Source organism: Vulpes lagopus, chromosome 5 (genome assembly GCF_018345385.1).
Source record: "Vulpes lagopus strain Blue_001 chromosome 5, ASM1834538v1, whole genome shotgun sequence".
NCBI lineage: Eukaryota > Metazoa > Chordata > Mammalia > Carnivora > Canidae > Vulpes > Vulpes lagopus.
Window position 1 is genome coordinate 51929385 of NC_054828.1, and position 23713 is coordinate 51953097.

At 45.0% G+C, this 23713-nt stretch overlaps 1 protein-coding gene across 1 annotated transcript in view; it reads left to right on the forward strand.

Moving 5' to 3' along the window:
* The window catches only part of ANTXR1 (ANTXR cell adhesion molecule 1), a 197509-nt gene that overhangs the window by 52677 nt on the left and 121119 nt on the right, over window positions 1-23713 (forward strand). The window contains exons 4-9 of the mRNA XM_041755120.1: window positions 420-501; window positions 1066-1099; window positions 2517-2596; window positions 5383-5451; window positions 7133-7213; window positions 20985-21045. Coding sequence (XP_041611054.1) covers window positions 420-501; window positions 1066-1099; window positions 2517-2596; window positions 5383-5451; window positions 7133-7213; window positions 20985-21045 — 407 coding nt within the window. The remainder of the gene's footprint in view (window positions 1-419; window positions 502-1065; window positions 1100-2516; window positions 2597-5382; window positions 5452-7132; window positions 7214-20984; window positions 21046-23713) is intronic.

A 23713-nucleotide genomic window follows, 5' to 3' on the forward strand; every position in this document is an offset into this window, starting at 1 on the left:
TGCCTTTGGCTGAGGGCGTGAGCCCGGTGTCCCGGGATCGGGTCCCGCATCGGGCTCCCCGCATGGAGCCTGCGTCTCCCTCTGCCTGGGTCTCTGCCTCTCTCTGTGTCTCTCATGAATGAATACATAACATTTTAAAAAGAAAAAGGAAAGAAAGAAAACTTTGTCCTGTTAAGGGGCGGAAAGCTCTTGCAGGTGGACATTCCCGCAAAAGGGTCCTTTCCCCTGAGATTTCACGTATCCTGCACTGCGGCTGGGCCTAAGTGGATTATGTACCGCAAAGACTGTCCCTCTAATGGACTCTTGGGGGATCGTGGGGGATCATGGCAGGATCCACCAACAAAGATTCACGCGCACGTCTTTGCACAGCGGAGTGTAAAATGCTCTCCCGAGACTGACAGGCTGTCTTTGGATTTCAGGGAACAGATTCGTCAGGGCCTAGAGGAGCTGCAGAAGGTCCTGCCGGGAGGAGACACTTACATGCATGAAGGGTTTGAAAGGGTAAGTTTCAAATGGTTTTCAACTCTGAATAGAGTGGGATTGGGAAACGCCAACCCCAGGATGGCCGAGGAGACCCGGCACGGGTAACTTGCCCAGGAGGAGGAAAGTCAAAACCATTTTCCCACAAGCCTGTGCACGCGTAACCCTAACCAAGAGAAGTGAATGCCCTTGCTCCCTGCCAGACACCGATACAGGGCTTGTTAGCTAATGCGTGGCCGACACGCAGGGATCGCGCCAGGCTCCGGCCCCAGGCGCTTCCAAGGCAGACCTTTCTAGAGGGGACATGAGTGGTTGGGACAGAATGTCAGTGACGTCAGTCTTAAGGAAAACAAGTCCCAGTCCGTGAGAAGTAAGGCATGGATCCGCGTTCACATGTGTGTTCGTTAAATGTCGGGGTAACCCCGGGTGAATGCCGTGGATCCACAGTCGAGCCCAGTCTGGGCCAATTACATAAGGAATCGGGGCTGAGCCAGCCTACAAACCCAGGCCGGGCCAACGCCCCTACGGTAGCTGGGATCGCAGACGGTGGCTACGGGGCTAATGTCTCTTCCGTGTGTTTTTCAGGCCAGCGAGCAGATTTATTATGAAAACAGTCAAGGTAAGACTATAGTACGAATTGTCAGACTTTGTTTCCCCTGTGTCTGCTTCTGAAAGAGCGCCTCGGTAATTTCACATTTCATAAGGTGGAGGTGGTGTTGCCCATAACCCTCCGCACTGCGTCGCCAAGAAGAAATGGATAGATGACACGTACCAGGCCAAATCCTACTGTTCCGCTGATGCCAAAAAAAGTTACATAAAAGTAATGAAGAGCCCATGATGGGCCACGGCCTATAATGCCCGTGAACAGCTTTGCATGTTGAATTCATTAAATTAATAAGTATTTGGATGGGCTAGTGAAGTCTTGGATTTTCATGTCGAATTTAATTTTTTTTGTCCTTGCCCAAGCTCCAAGCCCCTTCATTACTGTGATTGGAGACGATATTCAGATTAAGATACCAGCGCGGTTTTAAGTTTGCTGCATTTAAATGGGGGGAAAATGCATACAGTGGACTTCACAGAGAACTTGCATATAGAAAATATTCTTCTTATTTTAAGTTCAGCTGTTCTCACTATTATTACAGCGTCTCTCATGGATGGTCTCTCTTTATTCGAGGCAAATCTTTTTAAAAAATATTTTATTTATTGATTCCTGAGAGACGCAGAGAGAGAGAGAGAGGCAGAGACACAGGCAGAGGGAGAAGCAGGCTCCATGCAGGGAGCTCGATGTGGGACTCGATCCTGGGTCTCCAGGATCACGCCCTGGGCTGAAGGCAGGTGCTCAACCGCTGAGCACCCAGGCGTCCCTGAGGCAAATCTTTTGAAAGAGATTCTGTATTACAGTGGGGATTTTTCTCCTGGGCCCATGTCCTCTCAACTGCAGCAAATAGAACAGACCCAGTATGGACACTAATGCTTATTAATACCAACCAACCATCAGCAATGTTCCTAGAATTCTAAAAAATTGCTGGAAGAGTTTCCAGAAGGTTTTCCCAGCTGGTTTAATAGCTTCCACTCAGCTGGTAAATCGTGGTGACTCTGTGCTCGCTCAGTCCTCCAAGGGGGATGTGTATGGTCAACTACGGCCTGTGAGGAGGACTCCTGAACAGCTCAGGTAGTAGAGTCTCCCCCCAGGCCTCAACCTCAGTCACCCAGACTGTTAACAGAAAATCATAGAAATATGATTCACTGGACCTACTCCCAGCTGTCGGTCCAATGACCCTTCCAGCAGGTTTGGCCATTTTTTGAGAGAAGACTGAGAAACCCGCAAACAATACCTACTCCCCCCCAGAGTCTGTCCCCACAGATGCATTCTTCTTCATCTGGAGGTGCTTCTAGTCCCCAAAGAAAAGTTGCTGGTTTTCATAATATTGACCTCGGGGGGTTGAGCTTACGAGACGTCAACGCCCAAGACTTGAGAGGGGGTTTCCCCTGAGTGCGGCGCGATGGACTGAGTGGGTCTGTGTTGTGTTGAGCAGGATACAGGACGGCCAGCGTCATCATTGCTCTGACCGACGGGGAGCTCCATGAAGACCTCTTTTTCTATTCGGAGAGGGAGGTAAGCGACGGCCTGGCCTGTATCTAACACAGCCTTGGAAGCAGGGCTCCTTCCTCCGAAAATAGGCTGCAGTCTTGCTACTCAGACACGTGCTAGGTGTTCTTTGTAAAACCCCTGGGTAAAATAGGGTCTCCTATGGAAAAAAAAATGATAATAATTCATTTTTTTAAAAGCAAACTCTCACGTCTTCCACACGGTAGATGTTTTTCCCCTTTCAAACTATTTGCCCGTGACTCTGTGTCTTAAGGGATAAAAGTTGCCTACCATGACTTTATTGAGAGCGCTCTACTTATCTAGCAGTTTTGAAATAGCATATATCACTTTTCAACGAAAACATTGGGGCCGTTTTTCCTCCATTTCTGCTACGGACAGGAGAAGGGGAAAGAGTTACTTGAACTATGTAAGAGCCAGCCTTGTCCGAACGTATTAATCACTGAGATTCTCACCCTGCGAATCAAAGCTGAATATTAATTGGTTGCAAGATAACCTGTAATCACGCCTGCGGTGCGCCTTCTTCCTTTTCCTCATGGTCTCAGATAGAACAGTCCTCGCAGCAGGTGAAGGAATTCTCTCTATGTGAAGCTTTCGGTTTGTACAGTTTCAGAAAAAGAGGTTTATTCAGGAATTGAAAGGTAGCGTTTATATTTAGGAAATCCTTTCCTTTCTAGTCTGACATTTGGGCCAGTTCACCACTACTGATGACATGACAAAGGCTCATTGGGGCCACGTTAGAAAGAAGCACAGTAAGGGAAGGGTCGGCGGCGAGGAAGGAGATGCCGGCCCCGGGGGAGGAGATAGATAACCAGCGCCTTATACTCCCCTCCAGCTCTTGAATAGTATTTCATTTAAATTCAGCTCCCTTGGCAAACAAGTATTCATTCATTCACTCATTCATTCATTCAGTGTTAGATGAGAGCTCAGCATGTGCTGGGCACGTTGCCGGATACCAGGGAAGCAGGTGAGGAAGACGCGCTGCTGCGTCCGTGGTGCATCCGTGGTGCTTACCGTGGATGGTGGAATGATGCTGGCAAAGGGCGTGAGAAAATGATATAGGCAGACAGGCTTCTTCTCCCCGACCCCGAATGAGTACAAATCTTTCGCAATGGGGAAACACAAACTTCGATGTGACAGACCCTGCGTGAGCTTTGGGAAAACCCTATATTCCCATATTCTAGAGTTGAGACTGACTATACGATGGGAATGCAACATAGCTTATTTTGGATGCTGAGCAACAGTCGAATAAAGATCCTAATAAGGAAATAACTGAATATGAAATAAATGATGGATGTCAGAGGCTTAAAATATGGGTTAGTAGAAAAGAATTTTAGGTATGGCACATACGAACTTGGAAAAGCATTTGGAGTTCCAGTGCCAAGAGAAGGGGGCTTTCTGACAAAGAAAGCTAACACTCAAGATATATAAAGATATATATATATATATATTTATATACAAGATATATAAAGAAATGAATCTTTCCATTTTTGATAATCCTATATAAAGCCCAACTAGAGGGAGAGTCACAGAAGTCATTACAGATAAGGCTGGAGCTGGATTGTGTCTAAAAGTTTGTCTTGTCCTTAAAACAGCAGGGCATATTTTTAGGGTTTAGGGAAATATATAGACATATATATATATATTTCTGTTTCTTCTAAAATTCAGTGTTTCAGAATGTTTCAGTCACAAGTGCGTTTGAGTACTACTAAAGTGAGGGGCGGGGGAGAAACAATTCAAATCAATATGCATACATTGAGCACCTACTACATGTTTGCACTCAATTATTTTTTAAATGTCTACCGTATATTCCAGTGATTTCCAATTTTAGTTTTCTGTTCTGAAACACGGAAGAACCTGGAAGTAAGATATCAGAGCCTTTAATAAGTCAAATATTAAAACCAAGCCAAAACCTAGATGTTATTCATTATGTTGCCTTCTTAATCCTTCATTGTAGGGCAGGTCATGGGTTCGCTTACTCGAATAGAGACCATAATTCCCATACTGCTAAACCATTGTTTTCTGTGGGGATGAAAAAGCCTTATTCGCAAAGGGGCGCTGACATTTATAAGCTCCCTCATCGTTCTGGGCCTTGTATAAGGAGCTCTGAATATGTTATCTCACTGAATCCTCGACCTTTACAGAGCAAAGCCAAACCCAGGTACTTCAGGTCCCAAAGGCCCCATCTTTTCTATTACACTTTGCTGCTATTACGAAGGAAGAAAAGCATGTCAATAAAAATTCTTCAGAGGAATAGAATAATCATTTCCCCCAGAATATTTTCTTTAAAGATTTTATTCAATTATTTTTATTTTAGAGAGAGAGCAAGGAGGGGGGAGAGAGAGAGGGAAAGTGAAGGAACCCCAAGCAGGCTTGATGTCAGGACCCTGAGATCCATGACTGGAGCCGAAATCATGAGTTGGATTCCAAACCCACTGAGCCACCCAGGCGCCCCCCGCCTCTCCGCACCAATATTTAATAAGACTTATCCTGGCCTACTCTTCCCTTTTCTTCCCCTCATCTTTCAAATCCCTTCATTAAGACCCTACTTCTAGGGGTCTTTCTCAACACTTCCCATTAGGCTACTCACTCCCCTCGGGTCCCTCATACATCATGTTAGAATGTGATGTATCCTGGAGGGTGAGCTCCTTGGGAACAGGGATTGCCCTCTCCATTATGGTGCTTGGCACATAGTAGGGGCTCAATAAGAACCTGATCATGGAAGTTAGTCTGGTTAATCCAAAAGGAGTATATTTGCCACTCCTCTGTCTAATGGCTTTTCTTCATTGGCCCAGGCTAACAGATCCCGAGATCTTGGTGCGATTGTTTACTGTGTCGGTGTGAAGGATTTCAATGAAACACAGGTACGGGCATGGATTTCCTCAGCTTTGGAAGCATACGAAGCTTGCGAATGATAGAGAACATGCGTATTCGGTGCAATATCCCTGACACACCCCTGAAATAGGTTATCTTTCTATAAACATTGAGTATTCAAGAATTATTAAATATGTAAGGGACATGAAGCTAAGCCAATGCACTTGGGGGCCATGAACACAGACTACCCAGGTGGTATCTTCCTTGGTTGACTTTCTTGGTAGATGGTAAATGGCCAAGGTGTCAAAACAGATCTGAATAAAATTTGAAAACTTGTCGGTTTTTTTTTTTGTCATTTCATTTAATGAATCAAATTTTGCTTAAATGTCAAACATCCCTTTTCTCCTATTAGAAATTCAGTGCATTTTCAATAAAAAAATAAATATATAGTTAGCCCTTGAACAGTGCAGGGCTTAGGGGTATCAGCCCCTCTGCACAGTCAAAAATCCATGGACAGCTTTTGACTCCCTAAAAACCAAACTATTAATGGCCTACTGTTGACTGGAAATAACATAAACAGTTGATTAGCGCATATTTTGTATGTTATATGCATTATATACTGCATTCTTATAACAAAGTAAGCTAGACAAACGAAAATGTTATTAAGAAAATCATAAGGAAGAGAAAGTACATTTATGGTATTATATTGTATTTATTTTTAAAAATCTGTGTGTAGGCGGACCCGCTTAGTCCAAACCCATGTGGTTCAAGGGTCAATCATAATTGGCAAGTGGGGAGAAAGTATGTTCAAGTATCGATATGCAAATTGTGGAATTTTGCTAACAACCTATATAAACGCTCCTCAGTGTAGTTCATAATTCCTTTTTGTTTTAATGACATGGGACAGTGCTTATGTTATCGAGTGAATAAAATAGGGTTACAAAACGGGAACAGTCTTGAGTCCATGTTTAAAATAAATGTGTATATTTGGGTAGGGAAAGTACAAAAGGCTACATAGGATATCAAATTAATAATAGAAAAAATGATGGATGATAGATAGATGAGTTTTCTTTTTAAAACTCCTGGGTTTTCTGAAACTTCCCATTGATTATGTGTTACTTTTGCAATCGGTGAAAGTCCTGGCATTGACCATGACTGTGGCAGTCACAGAAATACAGAGATTTGGAGTAGAAAAGTCCACAGATCAGATTCTTCTTTCTCCTGTCCCCGGCTCCATAAAGCAGGAGAGCCAAACCAATTGCAGAGCCCTCGCCTCAATGAACAATTTGAGCGAAAGGTAAGGGTCTCCATTGGCCTCGCCCAACACCAAAGCTTAAATTTATTTTTAAACTCGCTCTGAAAGGAAACCTGAGCCTGTTTGATTCAAATACAGTTGCCAACAGAAATTTGAGTGAATGGGAGAAAAGTGAGCCAATGGCCTGCCCCCAAATCCATAAATACATCAACCCAGGCCAACTGTTCATCTGAGCAATCTTACCTCTGCTCCCAAGGAGAAAAGTATTAAAACAAATGTGAAAGCTGGAGCCGACCCTCTAGGCCTGCTCCGGAGGCCGCTGGTAAGCTCATTATAACTGAGGGCTCTTCAGTGAGGCCCAAGGCCTCTCACGTTCCTCTGGGTTCTCAAAGTAGATGGAGCCCCCCGGACCTAAATGCTCTGCGGCCAAGCCTGACACATCGCCATGTGTGTTTGTGTGTTTGCTGTGTTCTCAGCTGGCCCGGATCGCGGACAGTAAGGACCACGTGTTTCCTGTGAATGACGGCTTTCAGGCCCTGCAAGGCATCATCCACTCAGTGAGTAGAGCACTTCTTCTAAAGTGAGCACTCTCTGCCCCCGATCCACTAAAAGGTCCCCAGCGCCACCACCCCCCAGGCTGGTGTTCTCTGCTGGAGACAACATTCCTTCCTATATCTTTGTTATCTGCCCTTTCTCACTTCTCCCTCCTGCCTCTCACATGTTTGTTATTTTCATTCTCCCTGTGCCAACTTTACCCTACAAGGTAAACTACACATGGCAGGGGACCCTGCTGTAGCAGCAAGCCAAGCTTCAGGTGGCTCCGGTTCTCATACTGGAAACCCCAGTGGACGGTGTGCACTTGGCCTTAGCTTTCCCAACCGTGACTGAATGCAAGCTGCCTTCTAGAGCATTTGCAGGTTCAATCTGTATCTCTTGACCATCAGAGGGACTTTCAACCAACGGTTCTTTACCTTGGCTGCCTTTTGGGGTCATCTGGAGCAGGATTTTCAAGGTCTTCCCAGCTGACTTTACTGGAACCACAGCTTTAGACCTACAGTTCCCAAATATGAGGACTTCATTGTTCTCTGGGGTTGGCAGTCACCATCCCTTCCTTCCCACACAAATGGGTTGTTTTTTTTTTTTTGCCCCCCGTTTCCTGTGAGTGAACAGGATACTGGCTTCCATTGCCTCTCTTTTCCGCCTTCCATACATAGGCCAGGCTCTTGGTCCAGCTGGATTATAAGATGATGCCGGTCTTTAAATAAAGCTCCAGCCAGAAGGCTGTACCTGTACTGAGGTCCAGGAGCATTGACTCCTCTACCTTCAGGTTTTGTGATTGGGCAGACGGCCCGTAGTTTCTCCAGTAGAAGCTCACGAGGCTCCAGACTCAGGGTTCAGGATGCAAAGTTAGAGCTCAGAGGACATTATCCCCTTCAGATGTCAAGAGAGTCTTAACTCAGGGGTTACCGGCCAGAACCAGCATCTGCCCAGCCTCCCCCGGCTGACCTAGGAAACCTCCAATGTCCTCTACCTTCATGCCCCCTCTCCCTCCCTCCAAGGTTTGCTAAGACCCCTTGCAGCATGAGAAGAACTTTTGTAGTGAAGAAATCTCATCCCAGAATTTAAGTGCTGGCCCAACGACTTAACCATTTTTAGATCCTCGGATGAGCTATCTCACTTGTTTCCTCATTTGTAAAAGGGATTGAGAGTAAGACTCACATCACAGGCCTGTTTGAGGATTATAAGAGGTAACACTGGTGAAATTACCTAATATCCTTCCAGGCACATAATAGACACTCAAGACATCTGAATTACTTCCTCTTTCACTTTCCTTCCCCATCATATAATGGACATTAATATCAGTTTTCCCCAATTCTCTAGATTTTCTTCATTATACTTAAAAATCACCTGGGAACCTTGTTTACAGTACCAGTTCCCAGGCCCCATCCCCAAGAGACTCTATTCCAGACAGTAGGAGATGGTGCCCAGGAATCTGCATCTTTTAAATCTGTTTTGTTGTTGTTGTTGTTGTCATAGAGTAAATGTCCCAGGTGCACTTTCAGAACGTTGATATATGTGACCTTACGTTTTCAGAATTGTGAAAACTAATCTCACTTCAGTTTCGGAACTCCTACCTAAATATGTATAGATGATGGGTCATCTTATTCAGGATGTGTTTGTTTGCAAGAGACAGAAACCAACTCAGACTGCTTTCCCCAGAGAGTGGCAATTATTGAGAGAGAGAGAGAGAGAGAGAGAGAGAGAGAATGAGAATTATCAGATCCTCAGGGGGAGGGACCCTTGCTCCAAATAATTTCTGGGAGCAGTGTGGCATACTTGACAATGTAAACAGTAAGAATGGCTATAACCATATAAAACAATGGTGCAAAACATGATCTGGGGCTGATCATGAAGCTCAGGTGGATTATTGTGGGCTGGAGCCTTCATGAGCAAGTGGGACAGACCTGAATCCATAAAAGACCAAGGTGGAGTGAAGAGTAGCACCAGGGAAGAGATGACATGACCCCAGCTCAAGAGCAGGAAAAGGGAAAAGCCTACTCCAAGGACAATAATAATAATCCCCATCCGTCTGTGGGGAGAGTTTGGGTAAAGGATCAGGAGTAATTAGACATCGGTTTGGAACCAAACTGATAAGACCCTTGAATGGTTTTTGATTCCAACTTCATGGGTATCATCACTGAAAACTTTGGAACATCTAAGTAGTGATATTTAAGAAGAGAATCTGATGGCAGAGTCACGTATGTAATAAGAAAAATGAGGCAGGAGCCTCCTGCAGCCTGAGGTTAGTGCACAGTCTTGCCTTCAGATGGCGGGAACCTGAACAGGGACAACCCTTCCTGTTCAAAGGTTCTATGAGCCGTGTCCCCACATCAGTCAAAAGGCAGTTCCTACCCAATAATTAGAATCATTTTATCTGCATACACTGATGTGAATATTTCTTCCTTAGCAACTCCAGCTCGACCTGAGCCCAGATGTTTGGAAAGCTCTTCCCACCCCCCAGATGGAAATAACTCCAATGATGTTTAAGGAATTTCAGCAAAGTGGTCTCTCAAAAACTGGAAAAAAAATAATAATTTGAGATTCCAGTCTCCAAACTTGAGCTGAATGATAACATTCTTACGAGCTTTTATCTGGGAGTTATGCTCGTGGTTTCGATCCTTCCAACACTTGAAACCCATGTTTATGGCCGTCGTTAATTCGTTTGCTTGGACAGAGAAACAGGGACAAGCGCAGCAGGGCTCATCTTTCTCAAGTCAGACAGAAATAATTATGGCCTAAAGTTGGCTATTTTTAAGAAGTAGGTTCATTTCTCCTCTGGATACTGAAAAGAAAGCTCCTGTTCCTCCCCTCCCCCCACCCATCTGAAGCATCTAGTCCAGCTTGTTCCCATGGATGTTGTTTTGTGGCTGGTTATTTTCTCATAATAAGATAGGGCTGGGCTTAATTATCCCAAATAGGAGTACAGAACAACTCTCAACAGACTCAGATGGTTCTTAAGGTTTTCAGCGCATAATGACCTATGTTTAAATCCCAAATCAAGATGGAAGAGCCAATGTTTGCTTTTTTATCCAGTCCTCAATGAAAACCTTCTATAGCACACTCTTGCCATTCAGCTGTAAGGAAAGCGATAGAGACCCTGGCCTAGTGGAGTTTATATAATCTAGTGGGAGGGACACATAAAAACCAGTAAATAGGGATCCCTGGGTGGCGCAGCGGTTTGGCGCCTGCCTTTGGCCCGGGGCGCGATCCTGGAGACCCAGGATCGAATCCCACGTCGGGCTCCCGGTGCATGGAGCCTGCTTCTCCCTCTGCCTGTGTCTCTGCCTCTCTCTCTGTGACTATCATAAATAAATAAAAATTTTAAAAAAATACCAAAATTTAAAAAAAAGCCTTTAAAAAAAACCAGTAAATAAATAAACATATATATTTAAAATTGTGAAAAGTGGTATAAAAGTTGTAACCAACTACCAAAATTAAGAGCGAAGGGATTGACAAAGACCCAGGCCCCTTTGAAGACATGACCTGAGGGATGAAATCAAGCCTCTGCTGGAGGAGCACGGATAGAACATTCTTGGCAGAGCGCGGCCCTATGATGGAGCATAGCAGAATGAAAGAAGAGCGCTGCCGAAGTGGGGGACGCCAGAAGATGAGGTGAGGAGGAGGCGGAGGCTAAATCCTGCGCGGCCTCGAGGGCCACGCTATTTTCCTCTCAGGACAGTGGGAACCTGTAGCCAGAGATAGAGTCCGGCAATGGAATAACGATGCTCGGAATTAGGACTCTCGGGGCATCTCGAATCGCGGCACTTGATCTGTGTCTCCTCCGATGACAAATAAAACACTCAGCACCAGTAGGAATGTTGGCCCGTGAAGACGAGAAATGACGGTGACTTAGGGAGCGTGTGCCGTGCGCCAGCGTTCCTGCTGGGCCCTTCCTCAGCCCCTCTCGGAGGAAGGTCTCATCCCAGTTTGGCAGGTGAGGAAGCTGAGGGGCAGGATGGTGGGAGCAGCTGCCCCAGGGCTTCCTCCTCGGAACGGGTGAGTCGGGACGTTGAACCGCGGCCGCTTCCAGAGATGCTGCTCTTTCCCGAGTATTCGGGCGGGAATGTCTGAGGAAGTGGAGAAGCACCACTGGATTCCCAGGAGCTGAAGATCAGGGCCTGGAGTCAGCAGATCCCAGAATTCTCGGCTTCCACAAACTGCTTCCTGCGTTTTGATCTTTTCACAGGTCCCCACCCGTCCCTAGTCGCGGGGAAGCACTTATGTGTTAGATTTGTGCAATGTCTTCTCCTTCGTGGCCTCCCCACTTGTTTCCCGTCTTCGTCTCTCAACAGCAGGACACAGGGAAGACGCAGAAAGAAATCAGCAGCGGCGCGGGGCACCTGGTGGCTCAGTCGGTTAAGCGTCCGACGCTCGACTTTGGCTCAAGACATGGTCTCAGGGTCGTGACCTCAAGCCCCAGGTTGGGCTCTGTTCCCAGGACAGACTCTACTAGAGATTTTGTCTCTCCCTGCCCCTCTGCCCCTCCTGCCACTCGCACATGCTCACTTTCTATTTAAAGAATTAAATAATAAATAAATAAATAAATAAATAAATAAATAAATAAATATCTTAAGGGGGAAAAAAGACTTCAACAGCTGTGTTTGGGACCAAACATTGTGCCTTTATCCCATCTAATATGATCACATCTTAGCATCATAGCAACCCTGTGGAGAAATGCTGTTATTCCTATTTTACAGATGAAGACACTGAACGTCCGGTAACCTTCCGCAGAGCACGTGGCTCTGAGCGGTGACTCCAGGGCCTGTGCTTCCCCCCCCCTCTGTTTCCTTGGGAAGGTAAAAATACTAAGAGCTGCCATTTAGGGACTTCTGGGGTTCTAGACGCTGAGCGGATCATTTCACGTAGGCGTCTCACCGGATTCTCATGACCACTGTTTGGGGTGGATGTCGTCGTCCCTTGTACAGAAGTAGATGCCATAAGGACAGAGATCAGCTGGCTTGTCCCGGCCACGCGGCAGTGAGCAGTGACCCGGAACAGACTAATGCCCACGATGGGAGTGGCCACCGTGCCCCGCTCAGTCACGGGCGGAGGCCAGGAAACAGAGCAGGAGAGGCCGAGCACAGAAATGTGCGGTGGCTTGATGGGGTTCGCATCGGTGCAGCAGAGGCAACGCCCCGACCCGGAGCTCGGCGGGCGGCGGGGGAGCCCTGGGCCTTCTACTACGGGGGCGGGGGGCGGGGAGCCCGTCTGAAAACACCGATTTCTGCCCGATGGATGGAGTTTCCCCTCCGGGGGAAGCTGGCAGCCCGCCACGGGCTAAAGGGAACATCCTTCCTTCCCCATGCCAGGACTCTACCTCCGAGGACGGAATTTCTACTTGCTTTTGCAGAATCGGGTTGATAAATTATAAGACAGGCTCTGGGTGGTTGAAAGATTGCAGCCCTGAAAGCCAGTAAAACTGCAAAGGAAGAAACTATTTCTTCGCCTTCCCTTATTGTGGCTTCTTCGGGGAATTTCCAGTGACCGCAGCTGGTAGGTATAGCGCCAGCCGTCGAGCGAAAATATGAAGCGAAGGTCCAGCAAGTCTCCTGGGCCTTTGTTTGCTTTTGCAAAAGTGCTGCAGGCAGTGAAACGGGAACCTGCGCGAGGCCTGGTCGGCAGCTTTGAACCCCGACGCTCGGCCTGCTCACCTCGAAGCCCCCCCACCCCCCATCCCCCACCCCGTGTGCCGCCTGGAGCCAGGCACACTGCCTGCGAGTCGGAGAACCCAGGTGCTGGCACCGAAACCTGCCCCTCCGGACGGCTTCCCTGGAATAAACATTTCAGCCCGCGTTGGGCTTCCTACCAAGCAGGGGAAAGCCGCCCACAGAGCGTCCTGCGTGTCCGATCAACAATCGACAGGTATCGAGCAGACACCACTATGTTTGCAGGGATTTCTCACGAGTCCGGGCGTGAACATCCCGGGTCTCAAGGAAGCTGTAAGATCGGCGAGACTGAAGGATAAATCCGTTCCGTGGTGTATGTGAAATTACTCTATTGATGAAAACCAGATTCTGTGCTGATTTTCTCCCTTTCATTCACGGGAACTGGAAGGCCTGTACCCCTCCTCGTCTGGCCCAGGCCTCACAAAGCTACGACAAGAGGCAAAGCCCGTCTCCCAGGCCTTCCCTTCCTCCGCCCCACCTGAGGCCTGTCTCACAGTCTAGACCTGGAGGCCCCGTGAGTCCTGTCTTCTCCTTGGAGCCTGCCCTGGTCTCCTCCACCTTCAGCTCTCCCTGCCTTGAACCCCAGGGCATGAATTGTTGGCATCATTTGCCGGGCACTGATCTTTCCCATCTCTCCGCCCTTGCTCCGGGTCAGACGCTAAGCGGTGCCTTCTGTTCTATTTTTTGGCCCCGTTTGTTATATTTTTCATGCCGTACGATGCTATGCTTTGCATAGTCATTAAAAAGCAGCCCAGAGAGCTGCACAGCATTCGTGACCAGCCTGCATGACGAGTGGGCAGCCCTGCGGCTCTGTTTCTTGTAAAACCCCTCAGTCCCTCCCCCACCCTCTCTTCCAAGATTGTATCTATAAAAAAGACTGCATTTGGGGCTCCTTTCACATTAGCAGGCCTGGATACAAAACATAAATAGAATCAACTGTCGTTTCTGTAGTGAGCAGAAAATCTTTTCAAAAAACATTGACCTCAGCAATTAGTCATTAGACTCAGACTTTGCAGACCTTCAGGCCATTTCAAGTAAGCTCTTATTTCTCTTTGGTTTATTGAGGGTTCAATGTAATAAAAATTCTCATAGCTTGACGAGGCTACCAAGATCGCAGAGGGGCACGTCCAGCTACTCGTCAGGGCACCCCTTCTCCTCCGTCGGCTCCTCCTCCTACCGAGGAGCCTGCTAAGACCCACTGGAAAACCAACAGAAGAATTTAGAACGAAATCCAGTGACACGCTGCAGGGTTCAGCTCTCAAGGAGGGCCGCTGACTTCGCCAATATTCTGGAGGTCAACAGGCTCATCTTACTAAATAAACCACGTTTCAGGGTTCACAGATACCCGAGCTTTCCTTCTGAAAACAGGAGAAGAAAGTGGTTTAGCGGAAAAAAAAGGAATTTCCTCAGTTTCAGAACCTTGTTTGTCCTATGCTCCTTCACACCAGACTCAACTGAGCGCGAAACTAACTGAGGGAAGAGTCGTATTTATTTAAGTGAGCTGGGTTCTCCCCACCCCTGGCCCCGGCCAGAAACGTTTGCATATTTTGAGGATATAAGCTTTGTTGTCCAAAATTCAGAAATCCATTTAAACTGTGTTTCTTGCATCTTAGAGTATTCGTTTAGCAAAGTAGGAGTATACATAAGGTCATATATGAATCCCAGACAGATGAGAGTATCAGAGTAGATTTTATTTTAAATTCAGATTCTGTAGCACTGACACGGATCTAGGATAATATCCGTAGTTAACAATAGCTGTGCCTATTGGTTTGAAGTGTAGATGGAATTTAGTTAGGGAAGGTGACTATCTTTTTTGAAAAAAAAAAAACAAAACACTTTTTTAGAGATCTGGGGCACCTGGGTGGCTCCGTCAGTTGGGCAGCCAACTGTTGATCTTGGCCCAAGTCCTGATCCCAGGGTCGTGAGATCAAGCCCCAGGTCAGGCTCCATGCCCTGCTTGAGATTCTCTCTAGCCCTCTCCCTGCCACTTGTTCTCTCTCTCTCTCTCTCTCTCTCTCTCTCATAAATAAATAAATAAATACACATTGTTAGAGATCAAATAAAGTCAAAATTTATGGAGACAACCTTGCCAGTCCTGAAGGCCTTGGGTGAAACAGTCGTATGTCCTAAGCTGCCCGGCATTTTCCAAAAGCAGTGGTCCCCAGGCTAACCCAGTGCGCACTCTGCCAGCAGTGGTAGTGTACGGGGCCTCCTGTGGGAGCCTGAGTCCCATCCCCCAAGCCCAGACCTCTCCATTTTCCCAAGTAAAGGAGTCAAAGCCTTTTACAAGGTAGGCCAATCCCGATCTTAGACGTGGGAACGTGACGTACCTACAGCATTATTGTTTAAAAAGATTAGCCAGGGATCCCTGGGTGGCGCAGCGGTTTGGCGCCTGCCTTTGGCCCAGGGCGCGATCCTGGAGACCCAGGATCGAATCCCACGTCGGGCTCCCGGTGCATGGAGCCTGCTTCTCCCTCTGTCTATGTCTCTGCCCTCTCTCTCTCTCTCTGTGTGTGTGTGACTATCATAAAAAAAAAAAAAAAAAAAAAAAAAGATTAGCCATTAAAAAAAAAAAAAAAAAGATTAGCCATTAAAAAGGAAAACAGAGTTGTTGAAACAGGTCCTCTGAGAAAGCAGTCCCCAAAGACGGTAATGCTTAATAAGAAGAGGGAGGTGTTACAAGATGCAGAGTATGGCCTGGTTATTCAAAAGACCCTAAGATTGGCACACGGTGTTCTACTGTATGTTGGCAAATTGAATTTAAATAAAATTTTTTAAAAGACTCTAAAATTGTATTTATAGAGAAAAAGGAAGGCCAATCAATACCTAGTCAACTATAATGCCAGTGTATGAAGCCATGCAGAAAGTATGCCGTTTATTCATTTATTTATTCAATAAATATGAACTTAGTGTCTACTCTGTGCCAGGTTAGGCATTATGGATGTAGTGTTGGGTCAAACAAATGCATTCCTGGCCTCTGGAGTTCATAGACTAAGGAGGAAGATAGATAATGACCAAACAATCAAAAAAATAAATATATAATTATAAACCATACTGAGTCCTCTGAACGATGACAGTTTCTACTAAACTGTGGTTGGATGCAGAAATATGTCTTTGGTAAAATCACTAGGGCATAGGAGGGGCGGCAAAATCTGTATTAGACTTGAAGGGTGACAGTGAGATTAAGGACAGCTGCCAAGTTTTTGTCTTAGAGCTACGTAGACATGATCAGCCAATACATAGTTTCCTGACCTTGGGCCAGCCTGCTTCAAGCTCCAAACCTCTTAAAACCAGAATGCGCCCTTCATAACAATTAAGACACCAACAAATGTGCTCTGAAAGACTTTCCCAGGGATGCATGGAAGCACAAGGCCCCTGTACTACCAATGTATAAAAAAGGCTGGTCCTTACTAACACACGCAAAAAAAATCTTTAAACAGGAAGTGGTCAAGTAAATGAAAATCAATTATTGAGGAAGGAGGCAGAGCAATTAGGAAAAAAAAAAAACAAGATGTGTGTACAGTAAGGGTGGGGTTGGTGATAATTCACAATAATTTGAGGATTCTTGAGAAATCTCTGCAGAAACTGTGAACTTTATGAGGAAGGACCCTAGAGTTTTCGAATCCAAAAAAAAAAGCTCTCATATACAACCTGGACTGATCCACAATAGATTTCAGTTTAAATATATTGAGTAGTTCTTATTACTTGGCAAAGTTCTTCTACATCTGCTGCTCCTCTTACTCCCTCAACAATCTAATGAGATGAGCAAACCAAACATCGCATTCATACGGTGCTTTAGGGATTCTGAATGTGCTTTCCCATATATACTCTTCTTGAAATCTGTCCAAAAGATGACAGGAATATATTCTTAGCCATCTTTCATTTTTGGTGGGCTTTTTTTTTTTTTCAGCAAATATGATTAAGCAGGAGCCGGTGGCGGGTGATGAGATAGAAGCATATATGAGCTACGTCTCTGCCCAAGTAGTATCAGCTACCATGGAGAACCGATTTCTTGGTGCCTTCTTTTCATTAAGGGCATTTGTGGGCTGGTGGTCCAAGGCTTGTTAAATTACTACCTACTGACCAATCACCTCTGTCTAGTTCTGTCTATAAGACAAAAAACTTGCCAGTTTTCCTTGATCTCACTCCCTTCCTGACTCTCCGATCTCATATGAACTTGACTACCTAAGTCCAAGTGAATTTACAAAGTGTCTCTGCGTTTATGTCAGTCATTCATTTTACCATGTTACAGCTCTGCGAGGTCAGTGTATTTCTTATCCCCCTTTTATAGAAGAGAAAACTGAGCTTTAATAACTAGTCCAAGTCCACATGGCCAGGAAGTGGTAGGGCTTAGATTTGGATATAAATCTGTCCAGAGCCCGAGTGTGTCTTATATAGTCTCTAGAGCCAAGTTCTTAGGAACAATGGTTACCATTAGCTGAGGACTTACCAGGTTCCGGGCACTGTGCTATGGGCTCGGCCAGTATTATCTCATTTAATCTTCCCAACTCAACAGCCTTATGCAGTAGGTACTGTTCTTATCCCACTTTTATAAATGAGGAAATGAAGACTCGGAGAGGTTGTGGAACTTGCCCAAGGTCACACTGCTCACGAAGGAGTTGACCCAAGCAGTTTGATTCCGAATTCCAACCTATACCCCCTATGTCAAACTGCTCTCCAAAATTAGGAAACAGAAAAGTTAAAGGATTTGTCAAGGACCCTAGGTCAGGTAAGTATAGAACCAGGGCCAGGACGCACTCTCCACCTTGGATTATACTTGCATGTGGTGGTCTTCACCCGGTCTCCATCGGAGGCCAGTGTCCTCTCACCTCGGCATCACCCTGACCCTGTGTGAGCCCATTCTACTCCCTCGGGCGATCTCCCAGGGCGAGATCTGCACCTCTCCCGTGGCTACCGCTGCTCAAGTTGGGGACAGATCCTCTGCGCCCCCACCCCCCACCCCAACTCCCATCCAGTCTCCAGACCTTAAGCTGATGTATTGTCTGCGGCAGCCCAGACAGACTGATCATAGTCTGGGCTGCTAATAACCAAGGGAAACCCTCAAATCCACCTACTGCCATCATGGCTTCCTACCTTTTGAACCAGACATTTCAAACTAATAGAAGCCGCAGTCCCAGACAAATCCTGCCCATCCCCCTCACTGATAAATTTTGCTGTATTGGCTGCAATGCATCCCTTCCAGATGTTTTAAGTTAAGATTGGGAAAGCTGTGTTTTTACTGGATTGAATCACAGTGCTTGGCTGACATTTTTTGGCCCTTCATACACTCCTTAGATTTATCAACTAATTGCAGACACTTTGAGAGAATAATACAGCATGTGTTTATTATGACAAAACCTGCTAGTGTGTCTTTGTGGTCAGAGATTCATGGTATTTCCTTTACCAACCCCTGGTTGAGCATTAAAATTGATTCAAAAATGTCAGTTCAAAGTCAGGAACTTACATGGGGGAAAATATCATGTATGTGTTTTGAGGGAGTTTGGGAACACAGATAAGATAGATGCAATAGCTCAATTTTTATTCTTGAGTTATTTTGAAATCTGTAGTTGTGGATGATCAAATGATTTATAAAGAGATGTCAAGTGCCTGAGGAATTTTATTTAAAACATTAAAAAAGAAAACAGCTTTGTATTGTTCTAATGCCACTGTTTACTAGGTTTCTCTATATGGGTTAATTCTGTTTCTTCCAATGTGGCCTGTTTGGAGATTTGTGCCTGAGGACATGTGGAAGGGAGGATGGCTACCTCCTTCAGGCGAGGCAACCACTGGCTGAGGTGGCCCTTCACGCAGGAAAAGCCCAGTGACAGCAAACTTGCTGGCTGAGAGGGGGTGGACAGTCATGATTCAAGTAGGACAGTTGTCATCTGGGATATGAGTCCCTGCACACCAGGATTCTGGGAAGCCCCAGTCCTAGGATGTTGCTACCTACATAAGAGACCTAAAGGACTAGATGAACTAGGGGAGGATGGAGAAGCCAGCAGGGAAACACCGATGCCCTGCATATATCCTTGGGGTCCCTGGTCCCTGGTCCCAAGTGAGAATGACAATGGAGGGAACTCAGAAGCTCAGTGGTGATACCAGGCCAGGTGTATGAGGACCACTTACTCTACCCGAGATGGGCACGGACTTGGGGAGTTCTGTGCATGTGTGTTGCTGTTGGAAAAGGCTCCAGCACAAGTGGGGATCTGAGGCTATACCTGTTGGTAGTAGGCGGGGGTGTCTGGGTGAAGCAGAGACCAATTAAGTAAGGCAAACACTGACAAAAAAGAGCAAATTGCTTCCTCCCATGGAATCACGTAAAAGCTGAAAACAAATAGAGGAATCCAAGTACAAAATTGCCTTTAAAAACTGTACAAGAGTGAGAAGGAATATCAGGAAAAGTAGCTGGAAACCTGAATTTAGAACTGTCAAGAAGGAGAAATACTGCTCCTTATGACTTTTGGGTCTATAGACTTCCCTAAAACACATGGTTGTGAGAGAGCCTGTTTCTATGACTACATTCTGGTGTGTTGTCATCTGTACATCAGAGAAAGATTTTCTGAAGCATGTTCTTCATTTCCTCTCACAATGCTTCTCTATGAGGACGCCCAGATTTCTCTCTGGAATGGGTAAATATTATCTCTTCTTAGAAACTGATTTGTTTTTATTCCACCGATTGAGAATATCATATATATTGCTTGACCTTCTCATTTGCTACTAGAAATTTAGAACTAAATCCATGAACCACTCCTAGCAAGGAAATAAGCTATTCACTGTATTTTTTTTTCTACCTCATCTTCCCCTTATTTTTCCTTTAACCCGTGTCCTCTTCTCTTGCAATTTATTGTATCTTTCATGTGATTGTATCTTGCGGTGTCCGCATCGCTTTAGCTGGGACAAAGAAACATAAATCAATACATCAATGCAAATAAATGGGTGTTTAAATGCTAAAAGATGCTTTTTTCTTTTCCAGACTTTAAATGTTATAATTTCACTATTAATTCCTTCGACAAATGCCCCTTTCATAAATAGAGAATGGTTTCCTTCAGCCCTCTGAACCATCTCCATTTCCAAATTAAGTATGACTCAAATAAAGAGATTTCATTTACTTGGTAAATTAACTCAGTGTCCTTGTTTCAAATGCTTGGATGAAATTTGAGAATCAATACTCAACAAGACACGGAATTCATAAATGGTGGAGAGAAGCTTACGCCCTACCGGTCAGATATCCTGCTTTGGCACAAAGCAGCCTTGATTAACACCCTGTGCAGTCATGGGTTGGTCCCCTGATTCTCTCCTCTCAACCCTACAAGATGCTCTTTTGGAGGGAAGAGTCCATTTCCATTTAAGTAAGACTCTCAGGGTCCAAAGAGTGAGGCACAACAAGCAGTCTTCAGTGTCCTCCCCTGAAATGTCTTTCCAAACTTTTCTAACAAAAAGAGGGAACTCGGAATAATCAGAAAGTGATTCTCCACCTTACCTCTCCAGCTTTGCCTATTATCACTCTTACTTGTACTTTTCAAGCTCCTTTTGTTCCAGCTAAAGAAGTTTATGTTTTTCTGCTTTCTCACCTTTCCTCATGCCATTCCTCACCTGAATCCCAACCTTCCCCAAACTCACTCCTTTCCACTTGACGGAGTCCTACCCTCAGTGCCCATTGCTTCCATGAAGCCCTTTCCAATGTGCCAGCCCTTGGTGATTTTCCCCACGAACGCCACAGCTCCTACTATCTCCCCCTTCACTCTGGCAACTACCACAATGACGAACCATCATTATTTATCTTTTCAAGTGTAAGTCCCATTTCCTTACCCAGATGTTAAACCTTTCCATAACCAAGACTGGCATATCATAGACTCAATAAATATCTGCTGAAAGAACAAATGAAGGAATAACTCTTATGGCTTTGGGAATGCCCAGAGGCATCTAACACAATGTTGGCTCATTAAATGTTTGATGCTAATAATATTAGTAAAGATGTTACCACCCATCCACCCACTATAACCTAATGTCCTTGGACCTTCCTGTGTTAGTAACTAAAAACAAAACCCTGCTCCTAATAAAATAAACTTTGCTTTGACTTATTGATTTCCTCTCTTTCTAGATTTTGAAGAAGTCCTGCATCGAAATTTTAGCAGCTGAACCATCCACCATATGTGCAGGAGGTAAATTAAGTGCTAAATGATCTCATGCAAATGATGGTTATTTTGAGTTCAAATCACATTTATTTCATTGGTGGTGAGGAGGGGAGACAGGATAGGAAAGGGAAGGGTGAAAGGAGGAGTAAAAGTTGCTAAATAAATTTGCTGCTAGGGAAAAAAATAAAAGAAAGAAGCAACATGTCAGTTGTTTGAAAAAAATCTGTCCAAATTCTCTTCTTTCATGAGAACTAATTACGAGAGTATTGCAGACATACTGGGTTCCCTCCCACACATCACCACTAACATCCTGCCCTGAAAAGCAGTGGAGCTGATCCAGGAGAACCTGTTAAGAAAAAGAACTGAACAATCTTACCTTCTCAAGTTTGACAAAAGCATATGACCACATGTACCCGGTGTCAGGGCCTTAGAAGAGGTCTGTGCAAGTGAGGAGCCTTAATTAGCATTCCTTAGATCAAGGTGAATCCATGTCTCCAATTTTTACAGGTCCTTTATTTTAAAATCATCAGAAAATAGGGAAGTTCCTTCATTATGCAATTACCCCATTCATGAAGAAAATCCAGACTTGCAGTTTAGCCATGTGCAAACTGGATGTGTTGCAACCTTGCAGTGAATCAGAAAGTCTAAAGACCATTAATACAATTCCTGTTAATTCATAACATAATCAATTCCCCTTTTGTAGGGTTCTTGCAGACAGAGCAAGAATCCGATCTGCTAATAGAGTACCTGGCCCTTAATAGATGGTCAACCAATAAATGTTGGCTGAGTGTCTTGATTCATTATTTCTTCAACAAACAATGCAATGATTTTTGCTTATTTGACCCTCATTAACTCCTTTCACTTAAGCATAAGAAATTAATATCGTACCTTTGACCTGTCTAATTAAAATGAAACAAAACCAGAAACTAATAGCCAAAGATAGAACAAGGCCAAAATAAAAACAAAATCTCTACCAGTTCAACCACAGAAAAATATCTTCCAAAATAACTCTGGAATCAAAGAGTAGTAAACCAGCACCTCCTTTATATACATACCACTGAGATTTGAGACAATGAAAACACCACATGTATAAACTTGATGAATATGGCACAGAGATACCATGGTCCACAAGATCTGATCCTAGCAAATTCATGGAGTTTAATGTTTCTCAAAAAATGGAAAAGAAAAATCAGTAATTAAGAATTAAGTAAAAGATTTTTTGAACTCTGGAAATACAAGGAGAAAAGATTTACATGCATTAATAAATTGAAACAGATGAAAGCAATTCAACCGATAAATCACTGCAAGAGCTGTTTCTTCTGTAGAACCAGTAAAATAGACAAATCTCTGGTCAGTCCAATCCAAGGAAGCCTTCTTTAGATATTTTAAAAATCTCTGGCCTATCTGCAATACTGCATATGTTATAGACCAGCAGTAATTTCCTGTATCAGAGTAAACTATCCAATTCTATTTCCTTTACTTTTTATGAAGAAAAAATGAATACAAGACACAGTAATGGAAGCTAGCCCTAGCTTTTGAAAAAGGCAAGCTCCCACCTCTCTTGAATGAAAATCATAAGGATTAAAACATGCTAGAGAATAGCTTTACTAAGGGCAATGAAACTGCCAAAAGATACCCTGACCCCCAAAAGTCCTTCCATGGATTCCCCGAAGGTCAATCGCTGACCATTCTCTGGAGTAAGTGGCTTTCCCGAAGCACTGGCGCCCATTTCTTTGTCCATAGCAGTGAATACCTGTCAGGTAGACCTGAGCACACTTGCTCTCTGATTTTCATCGGGCTACTGTGAAGACCCAGGAATTTACATGAAAATGCTTTGAAAAAAAGCATAAGCTGTTGTACAGAACGAGGCAACATCATTATCATCGACATCATTTTAATGAGGATGCAAGGTCAACGCGAGAATCGTGATGTTGACAACATACCCAGATGAGAAAAATGTGCCCGTGTGTTTGTCTGCTGAACCCAAACTGGGGAGAACACTGATGAAGTTCAGAGCACCTGCAAGATGATTAACTCAATATGTGTCAGAGGCAGAAAGAAACAGGAAGTAACTGATGGTCCATATTTCTGAAGTAGCATGGTGGCACTGAACCCTAGAAAAATCTGTGAAAAAGGCAGAGTTCACTTTCATCAGAAATCTTTTTACTCAGCCCCCTCCCCTGTCTGTGAATCGCATCCTTTCCTGGGTCCCCCGAGCAGCCCTGGCTGTGTCTGCCGAGCTCCACCCAGGCCTGTCCTGCTCAAGACACTCTCTGCTGACAATTGCGTTCCCCCAAGACCATGATCTCAGCTGGCTCTCCCCGGCAGCTCAGCAGCAGCCACAGCTCTGACAGCAAACTGAGCTCTGAGAGAGGCAGCGAGGTAATGAATGCACTGGGTGGACAGCAAGACTGAGGTCCAGCACAGATCTTTATAGGTCAGGCTGCAAATAACAGGGCGAAATTTAAGGAGACAAATACAAAGTGGGGAGCTTGGCTTCGTATGGCACTTTGGGGAGACCCGACTGAGTAGCTGTTCTTTTAGGGGAAAAGAAAAAACAAGGAGAAAGACAACTATCTTGATGGCCAATAAGAATACCCCTGGGGGGTGGTGGGAAGCCAGACAATGAGATCTCTGGGCGCATCGACAGCCACCCCATGTCCGGATTAAGAGAGCCAATTCACGTCCTACTGTG